At 47.9% G+C, this 23,227-nt stretch overlaps 1 protein-coding gene across 1 annotated transcript; it reads right to left on the bottom strand.

Moving 5' to 3' along the window:
• Positions 1–3,611: 3,611 nt before the first annotated feature.
• LOC138748886 (leucine-rich repeat and fibronectin type III domain-containing protein 1-like) lies at positions 3,612–18,313 on the bottom strand. The gene is made up of 2 exons (XM_069909755.1): positions 16,926–18,313; positions 3,612–4,509 (listed from the first exon to the last, which is right to left on the bottom strand). The coding sequence occupies exons 1-2, from the start codon at positions 18,311–18,313 to the stop codon at positions 3,612–3,614; spliced, it is 2,286 nt and encodes a 761-aa protein (XP_069765856.1).
• Between the last annotated feature and the right edge of the window lie 4,914 nt (positions 18,314–23,227).

Genomic DNA, 23,227 nt, shown 5'->3' with positions numbered 1-23,227 from the left:
CGCAAATTTAATATGCTTAAGAGCTCAAGAGATGAATTTATCCATCTCAGGCTTTAAAAAAAATTTAATAATGCTAATTAATAATTAAAAACAGTTAAGAAAGAATCACCACTCCAGTGAAGCACTCAGTGCAGAATTCCCTTGAGGACGATGTATTACAGCATTTTCATTGGAAATGAGAGGGGAATCACAGAACGCTGACAGTAAATGGACAGCAATAAATGATCCTGGCAGTAAAGTCGGCCCCTGCTCGCACTGGCACTGAGGACAATCTCGCCGCCCGTTCCTCTCGCGGTTTTTGTCCCCCCACCAGACAGGGTGGAGCTGCTCCACAAGGGAGCTTTTAATAATTCCCTCAGCAGCGCCTGACCTTTCCAAGTCTACAGACACGGCGATTGAAGAAGAAAACCCTACAGCGCTGCAGGTCAAACAGTGTCCTTTCTGTGGCAAAGGTAAAGATACAGAACCGATGTTTTGGGCGTGAGGCCTTTATCAAGGTATGAGCAAAATGTAGTCAGATGCCTGAATGGAATGGTGGGGGGGTGTGGGGGGGAGCGGGGCAGGGGATGGAGCACGGTCCCACAGGCAAGTGGTAATAGGTAGATAATGGAGGGAGGGCACAGCATAGAACATTGCAGCACAGAAACAGGCTCCTTTGGCCCTTGTAGTCTGTGCCGAACCATTTTTTTTTGCCTGGTCCCACTAACCTGAACCCAGTCCATAGCCCTCCATACCATTCCCATCCGAATTCTTCTTAAATGTTAACCCGCATTCACCACTTCAGCTCGTTCCACCTCTCTCTGTGTGAAGATGTTCCCCCGCCAAACATTTCCCCTTTCACTCTTGACCCATGTCCTCTAGTTTGTACGTCACCGACCCTCAGCAAGCAGGGGGGAGGGGAGAGGAGGGATGGCTCTGTGAGTGGAGAGGGAGGGGGGCGGTTGAAAGGAGACAGGAGGTATGGGGAAGAGAGGGAGAATGGGGAGAATCTGGAGAAGTCAATGTTCATGACATGTGGTTGGAGAGGGCCCAGACGGGAATATTACACGCTCTCCTCCAATTGATTGGGTAGCTAAAACATGAAGATTGAGAACAGATGGGGAGCAGCGAGCGAGAATCCCACAGAACTCCCTTCAGCTAGGAAAGGAGAACTTCCTCAGAGTAGCCATCCCTCAAAGAGATATCACAGATCTGCAGTAGACAGGAGTAAAACACAAAAGTCTGCACCCGCTCGTAAATTGGAGGGCCAGCGCCTAATATTCCATCTGGCTGATCCCCAACATCGGCTTCTCCAGTTTCTCCCCACTTCCCCATTCCCCCTGTCTCCCCTCCTCCAGCTCTCCACCCCCTTCCCTCTCCATTCACAGAGCCATCGCCACCCCCCACCCCCCCCTACCATTTACTGGTGTGTCCTCCCTTTCTTACCTATGACCTCCTGCCTGTGGAACCATGCGCCTTCCCCATCATCCCATTTTGTTCGGGTGCCCGTCAAGCCTGAAACGTAGGTTATATTTTGCAATATAAAGTATGTTGATGGACCTGTTGAGTTTCTCCAACATTGTGTTTTTATCCTGACCTTTCCTATTTGATTTTCTTTCCTTCCACCACAGTGCACACCAGGAGGTGACCAGTGAGTCAAAATGGGAATAAAATGGGAAGAGTGAAGCAGGAAATATAACTACAGTGTGGAAACCGGCCATCTCGGCCCCACTAGTCTACACTGATTTAAGTGAACTCCTCTAGTCCCACCTACCCGCTCCCTGCCCCTAACCCTCCAACCCCCTCACATCCATGCACTCATCCAACCTCCTCTTAAATGACAAAATTGACCTTGCTGCAACCACCTCTTCCGGAAGGTCATTCCACTCAGCCACCACTCTCTGAGTGAAGAAGCTTCCTCCTTTGTTACTTCTAAAGTTTTGCCCCGCTATCCCTCAACTTATGACCCCTCGTTCCAATCTCACCTACCCTCAAGGGGAAGAGCCTATTCAGAACTGAAAACCTCTCTGACTCTATGGATCAATCTCAAGATAAGGAAATATTTGTCTCTTCAGTTCTTCCTGGGATGGATGATCTGGCCTTTATTATGTCGCTTGGATCTGTATATTGTGACACAGTAGGTGGAATAGTCAATTTAGACAGAGATAGGTTGGATATTGGAATACCCTGGACAAAATGCATGGGATCCCTTCTGCATGGTGCAGTGTATGGTACCTCTGAACCAGAGCTCAGATACCATCCCTATCTCAGGGGTACCATACTCGGTAACACCATACTCTATGACAGAGAGCAGGAAGATGGCACGATTGGCGTAGCAGTTAGCACAACACCGTTACAGCGCCAGCAATCAGGACTGGGCTTCGAATCCTGCGCTGACTCTAAGGAATTTGTACGTTCTTCCTGTATCTCCACGTGGGTTTTCTCCTCGGGGGGGGGGGGCTCCAGTTTCTGCCCACTGTTCGAAGCGCACTGGGGGTTGTATGTTCATTGGGCGGCGCGGACTCATGGGCGGAAGTGGCCTGCTACCGTGCCGTAGATCCAAACTCTTAAAGAAAAGACATAGGGTGGACAGCCAGCACCCGTTTCCTAGGGGTGGATCAGCAAACGCCAGAGGACATCTGTAAAGGAGGGAAGTTGAGGGGAGTTGTCAGGGGGTAAATTTTTTTCACACAGAGAGTTGTAGGTGCCTGGAATGCCTTGCCAGGTAATGCACCATCAATCCACAACATCGAGGGCCGAGAGGCCTGTACTGAGCTGTGTTCCATGTCTATGTTCTGGGACCCCGATGAAGGATCATGTTCAGAATACCTCTCTCACCATTACATTTTTCCCTCTCCGAAGATTTATCATGAACCTTTAAGCACGGTAAACACATTCAAAATAAAAGTATTACCAGCGTAAGTGATGGCACAGGTTTTTAATATAAAAACATGTTCATCAACAGGGTCTTTAAAAACATCATGAGTGGACAACTTTTTACCATATAGATATATAAATGTAGAATACAGATACATATATCTATACAAATATCTCCATGAAGATACCTTTATAGATATAGCGAAATACACTTACACAGAAATTTATCCAGGCCAGCCTGATACAACAAATATCAAACATGAAGTAATTAATTATTAGAAAGCTGTCCAGCCTCATTCCAAATCTTTCACCTCATTTCTTTCCACAAGTTTAAGCTTATACACTTACAGCTTCTAGTTGTAATAAATATCAAGGCCTTTGTCTTCTGAAATGTGTGAACGATGGCCCTTCTTCCAGATATTGATCCTGCCACATGTGAAATGATGTGTTCAGAATTCACCACTGCTTAAACGTTTTGAATGGCAAACACACAGCGCTGGAGGGAGTGAGTACGAAAGAACACAAAAGCATCGGATTCCTTCAGTGGAGGTAGCGAGAGCCCTCCTTCTTCCCGGCACCGGCAGCCATCAAGCCTTCCCTTTGCCAAGGTCCGGTGAGGCGGTGGTTAAGGCACTGCCGCCTGTGCGAAAGGGGCGCGGCGATGGGCCTCCCTTGCCCACTTCCTCCCTCCGAAGTGCTGGCCCTGTGTCCACGATGGGCGACCCCCACCCCCCTTGGTGAGCGAGGCCCTCAGCTCACACCGTGCTCTCCAGCATCCATTCCGTGCTGCCGTGAGTCGTTCGCTTGCTCTCCAAAGCAAAGTCATCGGAGTTCAAATTCTGCCCACTGCCAGTCAGACTCGCCTTAGTCCGCGCCCTCCTTGGATAACTGTGGCTCTGGAACAGAGAATAGTCTCCGTCAAACGAGTGTCTATGGTGAACTCTCGAGATTTCGCAGGGCAGAACAGATACATTACTTAGTTTAGTTGGCTTCTCCCTCCGTGGCAGGGTGACCTTGCTCGCCCTAATCAAGCAAACTGACATGCTGGAGTCAGTCGTGCTTCCTTCTGTTGGTCCCTCTTCAGAAGACAACTGAGCCTCTTTCTGGGGGTCTAAACTTGCCTTTGTCCTCCTCTGCAGGTGGGACAGAGAGTCTGTGGTCATCACGGCTGTGCTTTGAGCGAGACTGCCCTTGTCCCCGGAAATGTTTAGTAGCACGGCCACCGAGCCTTTGGAGCACTCACCAAAGATTTCTGGAATGCCCTCACCTGATCCCTCGGTTAGTTTGGAGGTGGACCGCGCCATGCCTCCCAAATGGTTGCCGTTAGTCTGAGAGCAGACATTGCTGACTGGGGTCTTGCTCTCACCTGCGTTGTACACCTTGTACCTGATCATTAGAATGATAATAAAAACCAGGACGGAGGCCACGATGATTCCACCGATGATAAGGATCATGGTCCCGCCGAGGAACTGAGCGTGCACGGAGTGGCACTGCGTGTACTCTTGCTCTGTGGTGAACTGGACGCAGCCGACCACACGAGTCCCAGTCATCAAAGTGATCCCGTCATCGTAGACAGCCAGGATGCACAGGTCATAGTCCCGCCCCGGTGACAGGTCATTCACCAGGAAGGTCTTGCTTGTGGAGGGAATCATTCTGAAACACAGAAGGCCCTTAGTTAGGAGGCATACACTACAAAACGGAGCATATCCAGGCCACGAAGACATTTCTTAAACCAGCTCGAATTTAAGGTTTTATTGAGTTCAGGGGAATGAAGAAGCTTCCTTCACCCTCTTGCTTCAATACGGCCATGTACCAGCAAGGGGCAAGGAAGCCAGCCTTCACTAGACCCCCATATATTGATTTAAATTCTATTTACAGCATGGTAGAAGCCAGTTCCAGCCAATTACGGAGCTGATTCGCCAGAGAGCCCCTCTCACTGGTTGATGTAGAAGGTCTTCCACACTCACTGCCTACTGGAACATCTCGAGATATTGCAATGCCGTTGCTCACTCGACACTCTGCATGCCCCTGGTTCCCTGTTGGTGCGCTCTGCAACTGCTGTACCTGATGCAGTAAGCGGCAGCAAGTTAAAACATTGAAATCCAATCCACAGTTTTGCAGTGAGCTTGTTTCAATACCAGAGACGGCACAATATCATGGACCTTTGCTCTGATGCATCTATGACATGGCCAGCCATGTCAATTCTATACCCCACTCCCACGCTGATATGTCAGTCCAAGGCCATCCATAAATTGGAAGAGTAACTCCTAATATTCCAACTGGGCGCCCCCCCCCCCCCCAACCACATGGCATTAACTCGACTTCTCCGGTTTCTGCTAGACCATTCTTTTCTCTCCAATTCTCCACTCCCTTCTCTCTCCATTCACAGAGCCACCCCCCCTCCTTCCCTTATCCACCTATTACCTCCTACCTGTGGGACTGTGCTCCTCCCCCCATCCTTCCCCCACACCATTTTGTTCGGGTGCCTGCCTACATTTTGCTCATACCTTGATGAAAGGCTCAAGCCCGTGACGTTGATTATGTATCTCTATCTTTGCCATATAATGTATGGGGCTTGACCTGATGAGTTTCTCCAGCATTGTCTTTTACCTTCAATCACCGCGGCTACAGTCTAGCATTTTTACATAAAGTGTAAGGTCTTTGCGTCTCACTCCCCATGGTGATACAAGCACTACACTGGCCACATTCCTACCGGCCTACTGCAGGGGGCAACCACTGTACCTGCAGGTAGGCAACCTGGGAGGCTGTCCCCACCTCCCCGCTGTCAATCACCGGCCCGTATAAAGACTTGAGCCTTTGGGAGCCAGTCAGGCACGTGGACCCAGGAAGGTACAGAGACCTGATATATACAAGTTTAAGCTGATTAAAACCTGTCACACAGTCTGTGGACTTTGTGTCTGAATTCTTCACAGGGCAGTGCTCACACTCCCAAGTTCGGGAGCTGCCTGTACAGTGCTTGCACCTGCGTCCCCTGTGAATACATCCCAGGAGGTTCCAGATACCCCCGCCCCAGGTTCGTTGTAAATTACTCCCCCCCCCCACCCAACCAGTGTAAATGTGTGGGAGGAGAACCAGGGGAGAATGACGAGCACGTGTGGGGAGTAAAAAAAAAACACAGAAATGCTGGAGGAACTCAGCAGTTCTCACAGAGTCCACTAGAAGCAAAGACAGATCAGGCCTGAGCTCTTGGCCACGGCACGAGTAAAAAGCAAGCAGGCCCTTCAATACAAAGGGGTGGAGAGGAGGGAAGAAAGGGAAGGGGGAGGAGTACAGACCAACAGACAAAAGGACATAGAGAGGAGGACTGGAGAAGAGGTGGCTCCATGAATGAAGAACTGGAGAAAGGGAATCAGTGATGAGGAAAAAGACCGAGAGAGAGGGAGAGAGAAGCCTCTTTTCCACTGGCATCCCAGTTCATTGGCCGTGCAGTGAAGTGACTGGGATAGGATGCCCTTTGGGCCACCCTTAACTGGGACACAAACTGCTTTTCCACTGAACACAGTCATCCCCGGGGAGTTGTTTTACCTTCAACTGGAAATGGGGTACTTTCTAATGTCCCTTTTCCACTGGTTTTATCAGCAAATGCCAGGGATAAGAGTAGGGGTCAAGGTGGTTAATCCCCGGTGTGAAATGACGTCATTTGACGCTGGCATTTGGACAGTATTCTTTTTCAACTAGACCTTGTGTCAGTAAATTCCCAGTTAATTCTAGGTGGAAAAGGGCAGAGAGAGAGAGAGAGAGAGAGAGAGAGAGAGAGAGAGAGAGAGAGTGAGAGAGAGAGAGAAAGAGAGAGAGAGAGAGTGAGAGAGAGAGAGAGAGAGAGAGAGAGAAGGAGAAATAGGGATAGGGCTTGAGGAAAGTGGGGAGAGGGTGGGGGCACTGGTATCACTGGGGGAGGGGTGCAGACCGCACTGGGTGACACCATCAGATGGGGTGACACCAAAATGAATCACGTTGCTTCGTCTGCCAGCGCTAGTGTTAGCGGCGAACCCCCCCCCCAGCTCAGTGCCGCAGCCACATCCCAAGTCAGTGCCTACAACCCCCCCCCCCCAAGTCAGTGCCACTCACCTCAGAGGTCAGGTCCGCCTCTAACTCCCCCCCCTGCTTGTCAGTGTCACCCCCCCCCCCCCACCCCGGTCAATGCTTCCACTGCCTGCCCTGCTGGAGAGTTCCAGTGAAGAGCAGGTCTGGGGTCATGTACGAGCCCGACTGGATAAGGGTGACTCAGGAATGTTTTGACACCGTCCAGCAGTTTGATGGCTACCATGACTGAGGCTGGATTTTCATTCCAGATTGTTTTGTTAACTGAATTTCGATCCCAGCTGCCGTTACAAGGTTTCACTTCACGTCCCAGTCGCATCATTCCCCCCAGAATATGTGGCTCAATGCAGATTCGCCATTGGAAACAGTTCACCACATCTGGTCACCAGGTGACCGAAGGTGAGTGTTTTATGCCAATAATTAAATCCATTCTGATGTCTGACCGATAATTGCAAAAACACAACATTGGAGAAACTCTGAGACTTATTCCCGGCTGATCTTGGTGAAAGGTTTCACCAGGACATGGAGACCGTGGAAAAACAGTATCAGCGTAACTGGTATCCATCGATGCCGGCTGACTATTGTTGGACACTGACATGAGAGGCATCAGATGCTGAGTACTAACGAAAATCAGCGGCAAAACATTTTTAGTTCAGTTGAACTAATGCAAAGTGTTAGCATCATGAGGCAATTAAACCTGCTAAATTCAATAAAAGTTCATTTAATGTTTCTCCAACCTCCTACGTGATACAGCACATTAGAAATTATTTTTGTGTTCAGCTTGACGTTGTCTATTATAATCACCAATTTATTGTTAGGAAGCAAACCTTTAGAGAAGAAATTGTCCACTGTAATCGCTACAAACCCCATTAAATAACGAATAGAAGATAAATGCAACACAGTACCAACCACCCATAGACCCGTACAGACACAGCGGCATTCTGATTAATTGGGAGAGAAGAAATATGTTACAGCAATGATTTGTTGCTGTGCCCAGACCCCCATAAATTTACTGACACACACCTTGGGATTGATTCTCTAACGTTAGTTCTGGCTGATGTCCTGGAGTGGAGTCCGGGTTCATTCCACAGTGAAAGGAGACCCGGCTGCTCCGTGTATTGCGTTTTATACCCCTCTGCTGGTCAGTGGAATTGGCCCAGATATGCCCAAGCTGGGGCAAGTGATTAAAGGAGGCTTATTAAATGCAATAAAAGTTCATTTAATGTTTCTCCAACGTCCTTCAAATTTAAATTATATTTTTTTACAATTCAGACATACGATATGGTAACAGGCCCTTCCTGAATATGAGTCAGTACTGCCCAATTTACACCTAATTAACCTACAATCCCAGTACATTTCAAACAGTGGGAGAAGGCCGGAGCCCCCAGGGAAAACCCATGGACGCACGTACAAACTCCTTACATACACCACAGGATTCGAACCCCAGCCCCGACCACTGGCGCTCTAACGGCATTGCACTAACCATTACACTGACCGAGCTGCCCTTATGGGATTGTTATTTGCCAACTTCTATCCGTTCTCCCCTCAGCCTCCAACACTCCACGGGAAACAACCCAACTTTGTCCGATCTCTCCCTGGTAACTCGTACCCTCGAAACCAGGCAAAGCTCAATCCCACCTCATCCAAAGCCTTCGTTATCCGTAGTGTAACGAGTCAACCAGAATTCTCAGTGCAGCCAGACCACAGCTCTATGACTGCCTTTATTTTCGACACCCAGCCCCATGAAGGAAAGTGTCTCAAATATATCAACAAGAAGCAAGAGGGAGCTTTGGTTTGAAGCCTTTCAGGTCAAGGTTCATCTGACAGTTCCCTGTGCCTGTAATTGCAACGTTCTTTCATGCTGCGTCCCACCTTGAATTATTAGCGGGGACGTCCAGCAGCTGTGCATCTTCAAAGACTCTGAGAATAATTCAGAGATGATGAATCGACAAAAAAAAGATTTACCAGGACAATAAGTGAATCTTTCGCTTGGCAGCTCCTGGCATTTATGACTGGCTTATTCTCATAAAGGTGAGAAATGTTAGTGTTGGGGATTGAAACAGCTTGCAGATCCATTGTCTCCTCTCCCAGGGCAGAGAAACTACGGGTTTGATGGAAAGCAAAAGTATTTTCATTCTCTCCTGTAACATTCTATCAGGGGGCAGGGACAATACAACTTAGACAAAGAGTAGAGCTCCTTCTACAATTTATTTTTTTTTATTTTGACATACAGCCTAATAGCAGGCCCGTCCGGCCTACAAGCCCATGCTGCCCACTTTCATCCAATTAACCAACATTTTAAAGCATGTGAGGAATATTTGTAAAATATTTTAATTAAATTTAACATTTAAGCATTAAAAAAATTGGCAATTACATAATAATTCATTTGTACACGAGTAAGCCGACAGGGAAAAAAAAGGCCATTAAAACTTTGGTTTGTTTGCCAAGCCCTTAATGGGCTAGCCCCCTCCGACATCACCGATCTCCTAACGCCCCTACTCCACTTCAAGGCCCCTCAGAGCGGCCAATTTAGGGCGCTCGGTTCTTCGGCGCTCCGATCAGCGAACTTGGAGGGGAGATCGCGCCTGCCCCCAAGTTGAGGAACAGCATTCCCTCCCCAACCCTCCCCCCCCACCACCCCATCAAATCAACCCCTTCCCTTAACTCTTTTAAGTCCAGGCTCACAAGGGTTTTGAGGTGATTGTTGACTACTCCCCTGTTGCACGTACAATTCGGAACCTTGGCTACCAGTCTTATACTGCACTCTCCATAGCCGCTGAAGTTGAGATGTAATTTATGATCTGGTTGACGTGAGTTGTTTTAAATGTGCTGTATAAATAAGCTAAACTGAATGTCAATATTTGCTTGTAATTACCTCAAAAACATTTCAGTGAATTTATCCATGTAACCATGTTAAACCCTTTTATTGAAATAACATATAAAATAAAGGGGGAAAAAACCCAATTAAAAACTAAAGCAAACTCTAATCTCGCTCCTTCCTCTGATCAAGGTTACCTTTTGAATTAATAAAGGAATGATCAATAATGTGGAAACACTGGCGACCCCCCAGAGAACAGGCAATGAACGATCGGAACCTACAATCACTGTTAATTCTTCCAGTTATAAAAGAAATTCTAAGAATGGGCCCCACGAGGAATAGATTCTGCCCTGGTTCAGGTAGAATGTCGCTCCACTGTTTAAGAAATGAGACCCTAGCAAGGAGTGAACTCGCCAGTTTACAAGATCAGTTCTCTTTGGTTATGAGTACCTCGAGGTACATGAAGAGATAGGCCCAAATCAGCATGGTTTCCTTCGAGGAAAATCAAACCCCTACTGCAATTTTTTTGGAAGAGATCACAAGTAGGAGGGACAGGGGAGATGCAGTGGACGGTGTGTATTTGGACTTTCAGAAGGCCTTCAACAAGGTGGTTGTTCAATAAGATGAGAGCCCGTGGAATTACTGGAAGGACGCCCCCAGGGTTAGTGCATTGGGTGATCGGTAGAAAACAGAGAGTGGGAGTTAAAGGACCCGATTCTGGTTGGTTACCAGTGGTGTTCTACCGGAGTTTGGTGTTGGGGACCATTATTTGTACATTGTATCTAAATGGTTTGGATTATGGCTTTGTGGCTACATTTGCAGATGATAGGTGGTGCTGAGGTTGCAGGGAGTCTTGGATAGATTAGAAGACCAGATGAAATTCAAAACGTGTACGGCCATGCATTTTGGAAGAAGAAATAGAGAGGAATACTATTATTTCGATAGGGATTTTAACGTGACTGATTGCACTCAGAGACAAGTGAGGAGCACAGATACACTTCTAATAGCTTACGATCAATGGCCAGTAGGCACAATAAGTAAATCTGAGGTAAGGCAGGAAAACCAGGGTTTATTTTGGGGTAGGTAAGGGTGAAGTCAGCTATCTGAACAATTCATAGACAATGAATTCCAGGGATAAAATTCAAAACACAGAGGTGCAAAGGGACCAGGGAGTTTAACCTCCAGATTGAGTTGGCGTTGAAGAAGGCATGTGCAATGTTGGCGTGCGTTCATTTCCAGAAGAACAGCATGTAAGTGCAGGGATGTAAAGTTGAGTTTCCATAGGGCACTAGTGAGATTTGACCTGGAGTACTGGGTGCAGTTCTGGGCGGCGTATTGGAGAAACAAAAAATGTGCTGGCATTGGAGAGGGTTCAGAGAAGATTTACTAGATTGATACCAGGAATGAAAGGGTTGGCATATGAGGAACATTTGTCTCCTCTTGGAGGATGAGGGGGTAACTCAAGAGAGATATTTTGAAGGCTGAAGGACCTGATTAGAGTAGGCGGCAAGGTTGCTTCCCATGGTAGGGGAGTCGAGGACAAGAGGGCACAACTTCAGGAAAAAAAAAGGGCTTCAAGGAAGAGTTCTTGAGTCAGAGGGTCGAGAGCCTGTGGAACTTGTTGCCACAGGCAGCAGTGGAAAGCGAGGTCGTGGGGTGTAGTTAAGGCAGAGATTTGATCAGTCACGGGAGGGGCCAGGGCGTGGGGCTGAGTGGGAGGATGGATCAGCTCATGATAGAATGGCAGAGCAGACTCAATGGGGCGATGGGCCTCCCTCTGCTCCTATGTCTTGTGATCTTGTGAAACTGATCACACAAGATTTCAAGATGTAGGAGCAGAAGGTAGGATCACAAAGGAACTGTTCTCACTAACCATCCGAGACTTTCATATTCATGAAACAAATACAGTAAAAGTTCGTTAGAATGTGGTAGTTGGGGTCCAAGATTTCATACCGCGTTACAGTCAAGTCCCGGAACAGATGCATATACGTCATGGTACAGGAAGCAGGAAAACAGAATACTGTGACTCAAACCCTCCCTAATAAGACTTTTAAAGTCCACATATTATTAACATACACATCTCGTAAATGAGTCATGAGTGTCCATTTTTGAGTTTGTGGCTGTGAGCCTGGCATCCTAAAATCAGTGTTTGGGGTCCACAGACACCCGCGCTATAAGCGATTCCGCAGATTAACGAATCGCGTTCTAACGAGGTTTCACTGTATTTATTTGTATATATGAAATTCTTGTCCTGCATAAATATTGCTTGTTCGTGAGTTTCGTCTGGTTGTGTGTCTGCATGGTTTTGCACCGAGTGCTGGAGAACGCTGTTTCTTCGGGTGGTACTTATACAATCAGATGAAAATAAAACTGACTTGACTTGAAACCGTAGCCCTGAAGGAAACCCACACTGACAAGGGGAGAAAGTACAAACTCCTTACAGACTGTTCTGGATTCGAACCCGGGCTGCTGGCCTTACGTTAACTGCTATGGTAACCGTGTTCCAAATACCCTCAGGGGAAAGATCTCTAAATCAAACTTTAAATTTAGACATACAGCACGGTAGCAGGCCAATTCATCCCTACAAGTCCGTGCCGCCCAATTTACACCCCATTAAACTACACCCCCGGTACAGATTGACTTGAAACTGGAGCCCCCGGAGAAAACCCACGCAGACACGGGGGAGAACGTAATAACTCCTTACAGACAGGGCGGGATTTGAACCCAGGTCTGGGTCCGATCGCTGGCGCTGTAAAGGTGTGGTGCTAATCGCTATGCCAACCGTGCCCCTCTCCACTGCCCTCTCACCCATGCCAGCGAAGGGAGAGTATAGGTTAGGCATGGGAGTAAAGCCCTATGCCATCATATTCTCCAGGTCAAGGGGCAGCAGAGGTGAGAGTCCAGCTTTCTCCACACCGTCCCATCACCCACTTCCAGGGCTTTGTAAGGGTTAGATACCTGATATGGCCCCCGACAAGTTCTGAATTGTGGCAATATATCTTTACCATTCCGATCTGGTTTGTGGGCCTCATGAACTCCATGTAGGACTAAGATGACATTTCTAAATGAAATCCAGTGGCAGGTCATAACGCAATGTATTCTGCTTCATTGCACAAGTGACAAATGCACTCCTCTGTCAGACTATCAAAGCTGAAAATTCCAAATCATTATTTTTCATTCTCTTGCAATTACCTTTTTCTTGTTTCAATTTATGCCCATGACTTTCTCCTGGGGTTTGGTAAAATGGCCGTTGACATCTCTCGGTTCGCCTGAGTGAATACTCATTATATAGGAACATGCGTTCGTGTTGGCAGGCCAACCGTCGAGCAAAGCATCCCGTCAAGATCTGCTAACTGCAAACAAGCCCCCTTCCAGCAAGGGGGATGGCAGAGCAGATAGGCAGGGATAGCCAGGTGCGTAGGGAGCTGCACAGAGTCGCTGATGATGTGCAGATTGGGTGAGGTCCGTGTCCTCTCACTCCAATGGAGGGGGGCTGCTGCCTGAGCGGCAGATATCACAGAGATGCTGGAGGAACTCGGCTGGTCTCACAGGAGGTAAAGATACCTTTCTGACGTTTCAGGTGTGACCCTGAGGAAGGGCTCAGGCCCGAAACCTCGCCTTCTATGGACTCTGCGAGACCTGCTGAGTTCCTCCAGTGTTCCTGCATATTTACTACAATCACAGCACCTGCAGAATTTCATGTTTCAGACCATGGATGTTGCCCAAGGTAAGCTTTATGCCTTGTCCCGATCCCAATTACAGACGGAACCCATCATCGAAGAGGAACATGTATTCTTGAGAGGTTATGCCAATATACGGTGCTGAATTGTATACAGGCACAGTTGTCCATAATGACCAGAAATTCCCGGCCCCAGCTCGGCCCCTCTTCCAAGTTCTGTTTAAATGTCAAGGGCTCTGCCTTCTGCACTCTACGACTGGTGCTTCAATGATGAGACTGGGGGGGGGGGGGGGGGGGGGGGGCATTATTTCTAGTGATTTTTCAGGTTACATTTAAATTTTAAATTTTGACATATAGTACGGTAACAGGACTTTCTGGCCCACCAGTCCATGCCACTCAATTACACCCAAACTAAGTACGCTTTTTGAGCGTGGGAGGAAACCGGAGCACCCGGAGGAAACCCATGGAGACACGGTACAAGTGCCTTGTAGACCTTGCGGGATTCGAACCCCGATCACTGTGCTGTAACAGCGTTGCGCTGATCTAGCTCAGAAATGGCTTGCATGGGCATGCTCATGTCTTCAAGGTCACAATCAATCAAACTGCCACATAAATTAACCAGGCAATTTGTTACACGGCAGTTAGAAAGGGTCTGACCGGGTCAACCCCGTCGGAATCCGACCGGGTCCCTGACAGGTCTCAGAGGTAGTCAGGGAACCCAGTTAAACTTACCTAGGTTGCGTCCACAGGTGACTTGAACAGGAAAGTGGCCAACCCGCTTATTCTGGTGATGTCAGCACTCGCGTGCGTGCTTTACCGGGCAGCCAGCATCCGAATATCCGGCAGTACTTCTGGTAAGTACGTGATGCGGCATTGCAGGGGCGGGATCCCCCTTAAATCGCCGGGCTGGTGATTCAATGGGCCCATCCCCTTGCGATTTAAAAGTTGCTTCCAGCAATCGCACCTGGATCCCAGGACAGCTGCCCAGGGCCTGCAGTTTAAAAGGGGCTACTGAATTTGTCCTTCCCCTTTTTCTCTGTGGGATCACAGTGTGTACAAAATACGCTGAATTTGAATATTTATTTTTTAGATTTAGACATACAGCCCAATTCGGCCCAACGAGTCCGTGCTGCCCAATTTACACCCCATTAACCAACAGCCCGGTACATTTTTGAAGGAAACCAGAGCTTCCGGAGGAAACCCACACAGACACGGGGAGAACATACAAACTCCTGACAGACAGCCCGGGATTTGAACCCAGGTCTGGTCCTGATCATCGGTGCTGTAAAGGCATTGCGCTAACCGCTATGCCAACCCTGTTGCCCGATGGTTGAGTTCTACCTGATGATCTCATTAGGGCCTACAGAAAAAGAAAGGATTTGCTCTGCATCCTTGAATTTCTGCAAAGGCTACCAGTTTCAAAATGCGAACCTTCATCCAATGACAACTACCAATTCACGTCATGGGGCAATATGGCCTGCCAGTCTATGAGTAGAACACGAATGTCTGCAGACATGGTGGTTGAAGTAAGAACACGACGCTGGAGAAACTCAGCAGGTCAAACAATGTACTTTATCTAGCAAAGATAAAGATACATAACCAACATTTTGGACTTGACCCTTCATCAAGGTATAGAAAAATGTGGACAGGCAGTCGAACAAAATGGTGGGGGGGGGGTAGGGGGAGGAGCACATTCCCACGGGAAGGATGTAATAGGTAGATAAGGGAGGGTGGACACATCACAGAACATTGCAGCACAGAAACAAGCTCCTTTGGCCCTTCTAGTCTGGGCTGAACCATTCTTTTTGGCCTGGTCCCATTGGCTTGAACCCAGTCCATATACCTCCATACCACTCCAATCCGAATTTGTCTTGTATGTTAAAATTGAGCCCACATTCACCACTTCAGCTCGTTCCACACTCCCACCATTCTCTGTGTGAAGATGTTCCCCCAAAATATTTCCCCTTTCACTCTTGACCCGTGTCCTCTAGGTCACCTACCCTCAGCAAGCGGGAGAGGGGTTGGATGGCTTTGTGAGAGGGAAGGGGTGGAGAGCTGGAGGAATGGGGAAAAGATGGAGAACAGGGAGAGGTCAAGCAAAGACCAGAGCCCTCCGAATGGAGAGGGAATAAGGCTAGAGACCTGGAGGAAAGAATACTGACCACTCTCCATTCTCCCTCTCTTCCCCATCTCCCTTTTTCTTCCAAGCTCTCCACCCCCTTTCCTCTCCATTCACAGATCCATTCCCCTCCCAGCTTTTTATTTTCTCTTAAGAACATAAGAAATAGGAGCAGGAGTCAGCCATCCTGCCCGTCGCGCCTGCTCCACCATTCACTGAGATCATGGCTGATCTGATGAAAGGCTTTTCACCACCTCCCTGCCTTTTCCACAGAGCCGTTAATTCCCCTACGATGTAAAAAATCTATTCAGCCTCGTCTTAGATTTACTGATGCAATGAATTCCACAGATTCACCGCCCTCTAGGAAAAGCGGTTCCTCCTCATCTCCATCCTAAATCTACTCCACTGAATCATGAGGCCATGTCCCCTAGTTCTCGTCTCCCCCACCAATGGAAATAACTTACCGGTACCTATTTTAATCTTATAACTTTCATAAAATTGTATAGGTTTCTATAGCTCCCCTCTCACTCTTCTGAATTTGAGCATCCAAATACAGTCTTCGGCTTTCCCACCCATGTCTATGACCTCTTGCTTATGGACCTGTGCTCCTTTCCCCTCCCCTCCCCACCTTATTCAGATGCCTGCCTGGTTTTTGCTCACACCTTGAGGAAGGGCTCAGGCCCAGTTATCCATCTTTGCCATAAAGAACGCTGAATTTCTCCGGCACCCACGGTTAGGGCAACGCTATTACAGGGGTTCGATTCACGCGCTGTCTGAAAGGAGTTTATACATTCTTCTCATGTCTGCGTGGGCTTCCTCCTGATGCTCTGGTTTCCTCCCACTGTTCAACACATACCGGGGGCAGTGGGGGGGGGGGGGGTTGTAGGTCAATTGGATGGCAAGGGCTCGTGGGCCGGAAGGTCCTGTTACCATGCTGGATGCCTAAATTTAAATTTAAAGTACAATCACAGCGTCTGTAGACGCTCTTGTTTAAGTGGCACTCCAACTCCTAATATCACTTTCATTGGGTATTCCTCCTGCTGCTGTGTCCTGTAGCAGCGAACAAGACTTCTGCATTTCCTTTCAACCACAGCTTCTTCCTGGGTAATCCCGCATAGTCTGTAAGGAGTTTGTACGTTCTCCCTGTGTCTGCGTGGATTTCCTCCCAGGGCCTCTAGTTTCCTCCCATCCATCAAAACATACGGGGGGTTGTAGTCTAGTTGGTTGTAATTGGACAGCATGGATTTGTGGGCTAGAAGGGCCTGTTTGCTGTGCTCTATGCATGTCTAAATTTAAAAAGTGTAAAACATTTAAATTTAAAGATTGGCTGAGTGGTCCTTTCCCAATGCTTCGTCAGATCTGGGAAATTCAGATTTAAGGGTGGGACTTACCTGTAGACCAGGGTGTTGTCGGTCGAGCTGTTGTACTGGATCTGGTACATGCGAATGCCAGGAATGGGGCGCTGTGAAGGCCATCGGATCAGGGCCGAAGTGGTGCTCAGGTCCGTGGCCACCACCTTCCTCTCCTGAGTACTCCTGGTGTCGCTGCCATTGGACGGAGAGCCCGATTTGATGGAGGTGGTGATATCTGAAGATCCTGGGGCCGGCTTCTTCCGTTGGCTGGTAAAGTTGACCAGGTGAGGGAGGGGAATGATGCCAATAGTCACGTTGGTGGCCGACTCCCCCGCAGGGTTGGAGGCAATGCAGGTGAACATGCCGTTGTCTTTGAGCGTGGTAATGAGGATGTCCAGCGTGCCATTGTCATGGATAATTGTCCTGGATGAGTTCGACAGCAGCTTTCCTTCAGGTGAGCTCCAGAGAATGGAGGGATCTGGATCGCCGATGGCTTTGCATTTGAGGGTCACGCCTTGACCCTCCACAACAAAGATCTTGGTGGACTGAAGCCGGGTTATCAGGGGAGCCTCACAGACAAAGTCTTGCTCGGAAATGGACCAAAAATACTTGCCCATCAGGTGCGGAGGTGAGGCACACGTCTCCAGGTCATCTTTCCTGGTTAACCGTCTAAGCCAGAGCAGTTCACAGTTACAGTGCAGTGGGTTTCCCCCGAAGCTCAGCGTCAGGGAGAAGTATTGAGTGCCCTTGGCATTCACCAGCAGTTGAGTCCTCAAGAACAGAGGGTCCGGCGGAAGTTTCTGCAACCTGTTCGACGTCATGTCCAACCGAGCTAGTTTGTGAAGGACAGAAAATGTCCCCTCCTCAATGTGGTCGATCAGATTGTGGTCCAAGGTGAGCGTGTTGAGATTGATCATCTTGGCGATTGCCTCCCAGGGGAAATGCTCCAGGTTATTGTAGGACATGTCCAGATCTTCAAGGCAGGTGAGGAAGTCGTTGAAGGAGCCCTTGGAGATGTGATGCAGCTGGTTGTTGTTGAGTATCAGATGGCGGAGGTTGACCAGACCCTTCAGGTGCTCATTCACCAGCTTGGTCAGCCGGTTGCTGTCCAGGTGGAGGGCGCGGAGGCCCCGTAGGTCGCCGAAGGTCAGGGGCATGATCTGGCTGATGGTGTTCCTGGACAAGGTCAGGTGGACGAGGCTGGTCATGTTGGCAAAGTCCTTCTTCCGGACAGTGGTGATGAAGTTGTCGGTCAGCCGCAGCTCCACTGTTCTCCGGTCGATGAACGGAGGCACAAAGAGCAGCCCAGTTTTGGCACAGAGAATGGCGAGAGAAGGTGAGAGGTTTTGGCAGATGCAGCGCTTCGGGCAAAGCTGCGCCCTCGCGGATGCGCTGAGAAGCAGCAAGGAGAAGAGGAACCTCTCCATCGTCAGACAGACCAACAGCTCTGGGGAGGAAGAAGAGAGAAGTAGAATTAGAAACGTTTGAAGGGAAGGACTGGGCTGGTACAGAGACCCAACAGCTGATGCACAATCCATCAGGCAGTCTGATCGAACAAGGGGCAGCACCTGCGGCCCTGGTTTGAATCTGGCGCTGTCTGTAAGGAGTTTGAACATTCTCTCCGTGATCTGCAAGGGTTTTCCCCAGGGGCTCTGGTTTCCTCTTGCTGTTGCAACCCGAGACTTCTGTATTTCCCTATGGCCACAGCTCCTTCTGCCTTTGGTGGGCCACGGACCAATTGTTTGACTCCCATCACCTTCACCCCCTTCCCCATATCAGATCCCCACCTCCACCCACACATTACACTGGCCAATTAACCCACCGACCATCACGCCTTTAGGATGAGGGTGGTAACCCCCGTCATCATAGGGAGTATGTACAAATTTCACACAGGCAGCTCCCAAGGTCAGGATTGAACCTGGGTCACTGGAACTGTGAGATTACCTCACTATTCTTTTACCGAGACCATTTGGCCCATCGGGTCTTTGCTGGTATTCATGGCAACCCCCACGGAACCCACTGATTCCCTCTCTTCTCACACATGTGTGTTAGTAGCCCCCAGTTCTTTTGCCCCCCCCCCCCACCCCTCCTAACAGCAGGACCACATTACATCAACCAATGAATTGAATTAGCTGTGCGTCTGTGGGCTGTGGTGGGAAAGTTAAGGTTGGGGATAACCTTGGTTCTGGAGGGGGGGTGAGATGTGGTGAAGCAGGTGTTTCATGCCTTTGTGCTGTTCAGATTTATTGTCAGAGTACATACATGACATCACTGACAACCCTGAGATTCTTTTTCCTGGAGAATTAGTACTGCAAAAAAAATCTTACTCAATATACACATGTAAACAAATAAAGAAATGTAAACAAACTGACTGTGAAATACAGAGAGAATTTTTAAAAATCAATAAAATGCCAAAGTAAGAGTCCTTAAATGAGTCCCTGATTAAGTTTGTCATTGAGGAGTCTGATGGTGGAGGGGGAGCCGCTGTTCCTGAACTTGGTGGGTGCGAGTTTTGTGGCCCCGAGACATCTTTCCTGATGGCAGCAGCGAGAACAGAGCGTGTGCTGGGTGGTGTGGATCCTTGACGATTGCTACTGTTCTCCGACGGCAACATTCCCTGTAGATGTTCTCAAGGGTAAGGAGGGTTTTTGGCTGCAATGTCCTGGGCTGTGCCCACTAAATTTTTCAGGGATTTACACTCAGGGGTATTGGTGTCCCCCGCACCAGACCGTGCTGCAGTCAGTCAGCACATTTTCCACCACACATCTGCAGAAATTTGGCCAGGGTATCAAACCTCCGCGAACTCCTAAGGAAGTGGAAGCGCTGACAGGCTTTCTTCGTGATGCCATTTGTATGTTGGGCCCAGGAAAGATCCTCTGAGATTGTGACTCCCAAGAACTTAAATTTGCTCACCCTCTCCTCCTCTGATACCCCCCCCCCCTGCCCCGCCCCACCGATCACTGGATCACACACCTCTGGTTTGCCCTTCATGAAGTCAACAATCAGCTCCCTGGTTTTGCTCACATTAAGTGCGAGGTTGTTGTAGGTGCCCCATTCAGTCAAGTTTTCAGTCAGCTTCCTGCATGCTAACTCATGACCCCTTTTTATACAACCTGCCACCGTGGTATCTTTAATAAATGGGTTATCCAGCTACTCATCCCCTCAAATTAAAATATGGAAATATCAGGGGAAGACTGCAATAAATAGCTTCAGATATTTCTCCCCGGATCATTCAAGAGCAAGGCAGAGATGGAGATGGAAGGAGACAGGGAGTCAGCTGTGCCTTAAACCTAAGAGATTAGAACAGTAAGATTTGATAATTAGATAGAAATGACAGGTTCTCAGATCAGACAGATTCATCAATAAATAAAGAGATCTCTGAAAGACAGAGCTTGAGGTGCTAGTTTAACATGGGGCCTGCTGTTTAAAAACACAGATTAAATAGTGTGATTGATTACTGAACATTACGACTGCATTATCCAACATTTAATGCCCAGCTGACAGGTTGTGTTTTAATGCTTTCCTCTCCTTCTGCTGAAGTCGTGGGTTTTCGCTGGGAAGTGTGAGCTTACAACAGAGTTGTGGATGTACACTCGAGGCGTGGAGGTGCGACTTTCCACGAGAGGGGTGATCTTGCCCTGGAGGTGTGAGCTGGAGATGTGGTCAGTCATCCTGGGGCGGGGGGGGGGGAGTGTCTGGTCCTATACTGGGGAAGTGACTCCAGAGGTGAGTTCACACTGGAGATGTAAAAACTTTATTAAATCTTTTTCCACGAGAGGTGGAAACTTACACTAGAGGTGTGAGCTGGAGGTGTGGTCAGTAGTTGTGAGCTGGAGGTGTGGTTCTGTACTGGGGATGTGGCTAGATGCATGTTTACACTTGGGATGTGAAAACTGTATTAAATCTAAAGTAAGTGCTTCCAATGGGATTTGAGTGTTTTACAATTTAATAAAGAATGGCAATTAAATTTAAATTTATATTGCTAAAGAAAAGAAAAACAAAATAGAAGAAATGTTTAAAGAGCATATTAGAGGTTTCAACTGCAAGTAAGAGTGGAAAGGAAAGTTCAAGTCAAGTTTATTGTCATCTGATTGCACAAGTATAACCCGATGAAACAGCGTTCTCCGGTCCTCGGTGCAAAACCCGCAGACACACAATCAGACCTAACACACATACAGATAGAATACATGTGCAGTAGATATACAAATAAAGATTGTTTAATAAAAGGTAGTCTCACATCATGAGTGCGAGCCGTTCCTTTGGTCGTTCTCGCTGCCTGCGGGAAGAAGCTGTCCCTCAGCCTGGTGGTGCAGGCTCTGATCCTCCTGTATCTCTTCCCCCGACGGGAGCAGCTGAAAGATGCCGTGTGCAGGGTGGATGGGGTCCTCAATGATTTTGCGCGCCCCCTTCAGACAATGATCTTAGTAGATCACATCAAAGGACACCCCAGTGATCCGCTCTGCTACTCAGGACAACCCTGTGAATTGACTCCTGATCCGAAGCTCTATGACAGCGGTTCTCCACCTTTTTCTTTCCACTCACATACCACGTTCAGTAATCCCTATGCCATCGGTGCTCTGTGATTAGTAAGGGATTGCTTAAGGTGGGATGTGGGTGGAGACGAAAAAGTTTGAAAACCACTGTTTGAATCATACCTCATGGACTCGTTATGTGCACGGTTTCAGAATTCCAAAGGAAATGGCCCAATGACAATTTTTCCCAAGCAAAATGTTTCAGTACCAAATGAGTCTAGAGCATCACAGTGTAGTACTGACATACCACCTTAAGTAAACCCTTACTAATTACAGAGGATTATGGCATAAGGATTGCTTAAAGTGGTATGTGAATGGAAAGAAAAAGTTTGAAAACCATTACTCTACAGCAACCAGCCAGACAAGACGCTCTCGATAGAGCTCCTATAGAAGGTTGATATGATGGCGGCCAGTAGCCTTGCCCACTTCAGTCTTCTCAGGACATGCAGTCACTGTTGTGCCTTCCTGACAAGTGAGGAGATGTTGTGCATCCTCGGTAGGTCATTTGTTAGTGGACTTCAAGGGACTTGGTGCTCTCCATTCTCTCTACCTCAGAGTTATTGTGTAATAGAGGATGGTCGCTTCTGGTCATGGTCCTCCTGGAGTCCACAATCATCCCCTTTGTCTTGTCCACACTGAGACTCAGGTTGTGGATCTCGCACAACTTCAAGGGAGTTCCTCTTCTCTGCAGTGCAACTCCTCATTGCTGCAGTTGAGCAAATTTACGTCCCTTACTGAAGGGGGTGGGAGAACTTATCCTGGACAATGAAGACATGGTAGAGAAGACAACCATTCTCTATGACTCTTCACAGAAAAACTCTCAACAGAACTAATGAAGAATCAAAAAACAAATAATATTAGGAAGGAAATATGGTTCACAAAGTTAATGAGGGCAAAAACAATACATCAATAGTTTTGAAAGAGATGATCATGGAGAGATGGATACTTTAGTTACCATCTTCAAAACGGCAATGGATTCTGGAATGGCCCTGCAGATTGGACACGGAAAAAGGACAGAAGGAGAAAAACAATCAGCTACTAGTGCGTTAGGATGTTGATAGCCAGGGATGTACTGAAAGCACCAACATGTCACATCTGGATCCTGAGAAGATCAAAATCTTTCCATGAAAGGGAAATCATTTAGTCTGTTGAATGAGAGTATAAAGTAAGACCATAAGGCCAACAGATATAGGAGCAGAAATAGGCCATTCATCCCCTCGAGTCTGCCACGTGATTAAGTCATGAGATGGTCCTTTTCCCCACTGCCCGGCCTTCTCCCCATAACCTTTGATGCCCTGGCTAATTGAGAACCTATCAATCTCTGCCTTAAATACACCCAATGACCTGGCCTCCACAACCACCTGTGGCAACAAATCCCACAGATTTACTACCCTCTGGCTAATGACATTCATCCACATCTCTGTTCCAAGCCAATGCCTTTCAGTCCTGAGGTTGTGCCCCTTGTCCTCATCTCCCCCGCCATGGGAAATAACATTTCTACCTCTACTCTATCCATGCCTTTCAACATTTGAAATGTTTCAATCATTCTCCTAAAATTCCAATGGGTACAGGCCAAGAGCTCTTTCCCTCCTGGAAACATCCTCAGATTTCAGATTTATTGTCAGAGTATATACAACCCTGAGATTCCTTACCCTGCGGCCACTGCAGAATTAAAACTTATTGGTAGTGAATAAAAACTGTAGAGAGAGTATACATGTAAACAAAGAAAGAACTGTTGAATGTAAACAAACTGCAATACAGAGAGAATAAATAAATCAATAAAATGCACAAGTCAGAGTCCTTAAATGA

The sequence above is a fragment of the Narcine bancroftii genome, chromosome 13 (genome assembly GCF_036971445.1).
Source record: "Narcine bancroftii isolate sNarBan1 chromosome 13, sNarBan1.hap1, whole genome shotgun sequence".
NCBI lineage: Eukaryota > Metazoa > Chordata > Chondrichthyes > Torpediniformes > Narcinidae > Narcine > Narcine bancroftii.
This window is presented reverse-complemented; position numbering and strand designations above follow the sequence as displayed.

What these genes read in the sequence shown, in the direction of transcription:
- LOC138748886 (XM_069909755.1), bottom strand. Translation starts at nt 18,313, where the DNA reads ATGGAGAGGTTCCTCTTCTCCTTGCTGCTTCTCAGCGCATCCGCGAGG. An exon ending in GACAACACCCTGGTCTACAG is followed by an intron (nt 4,510 to 16,925) that starts GTAAGTCCCACC and finishes TCTGTGTTTCAG; the next exon opens with AATGATTCCCTCCACAAGCA.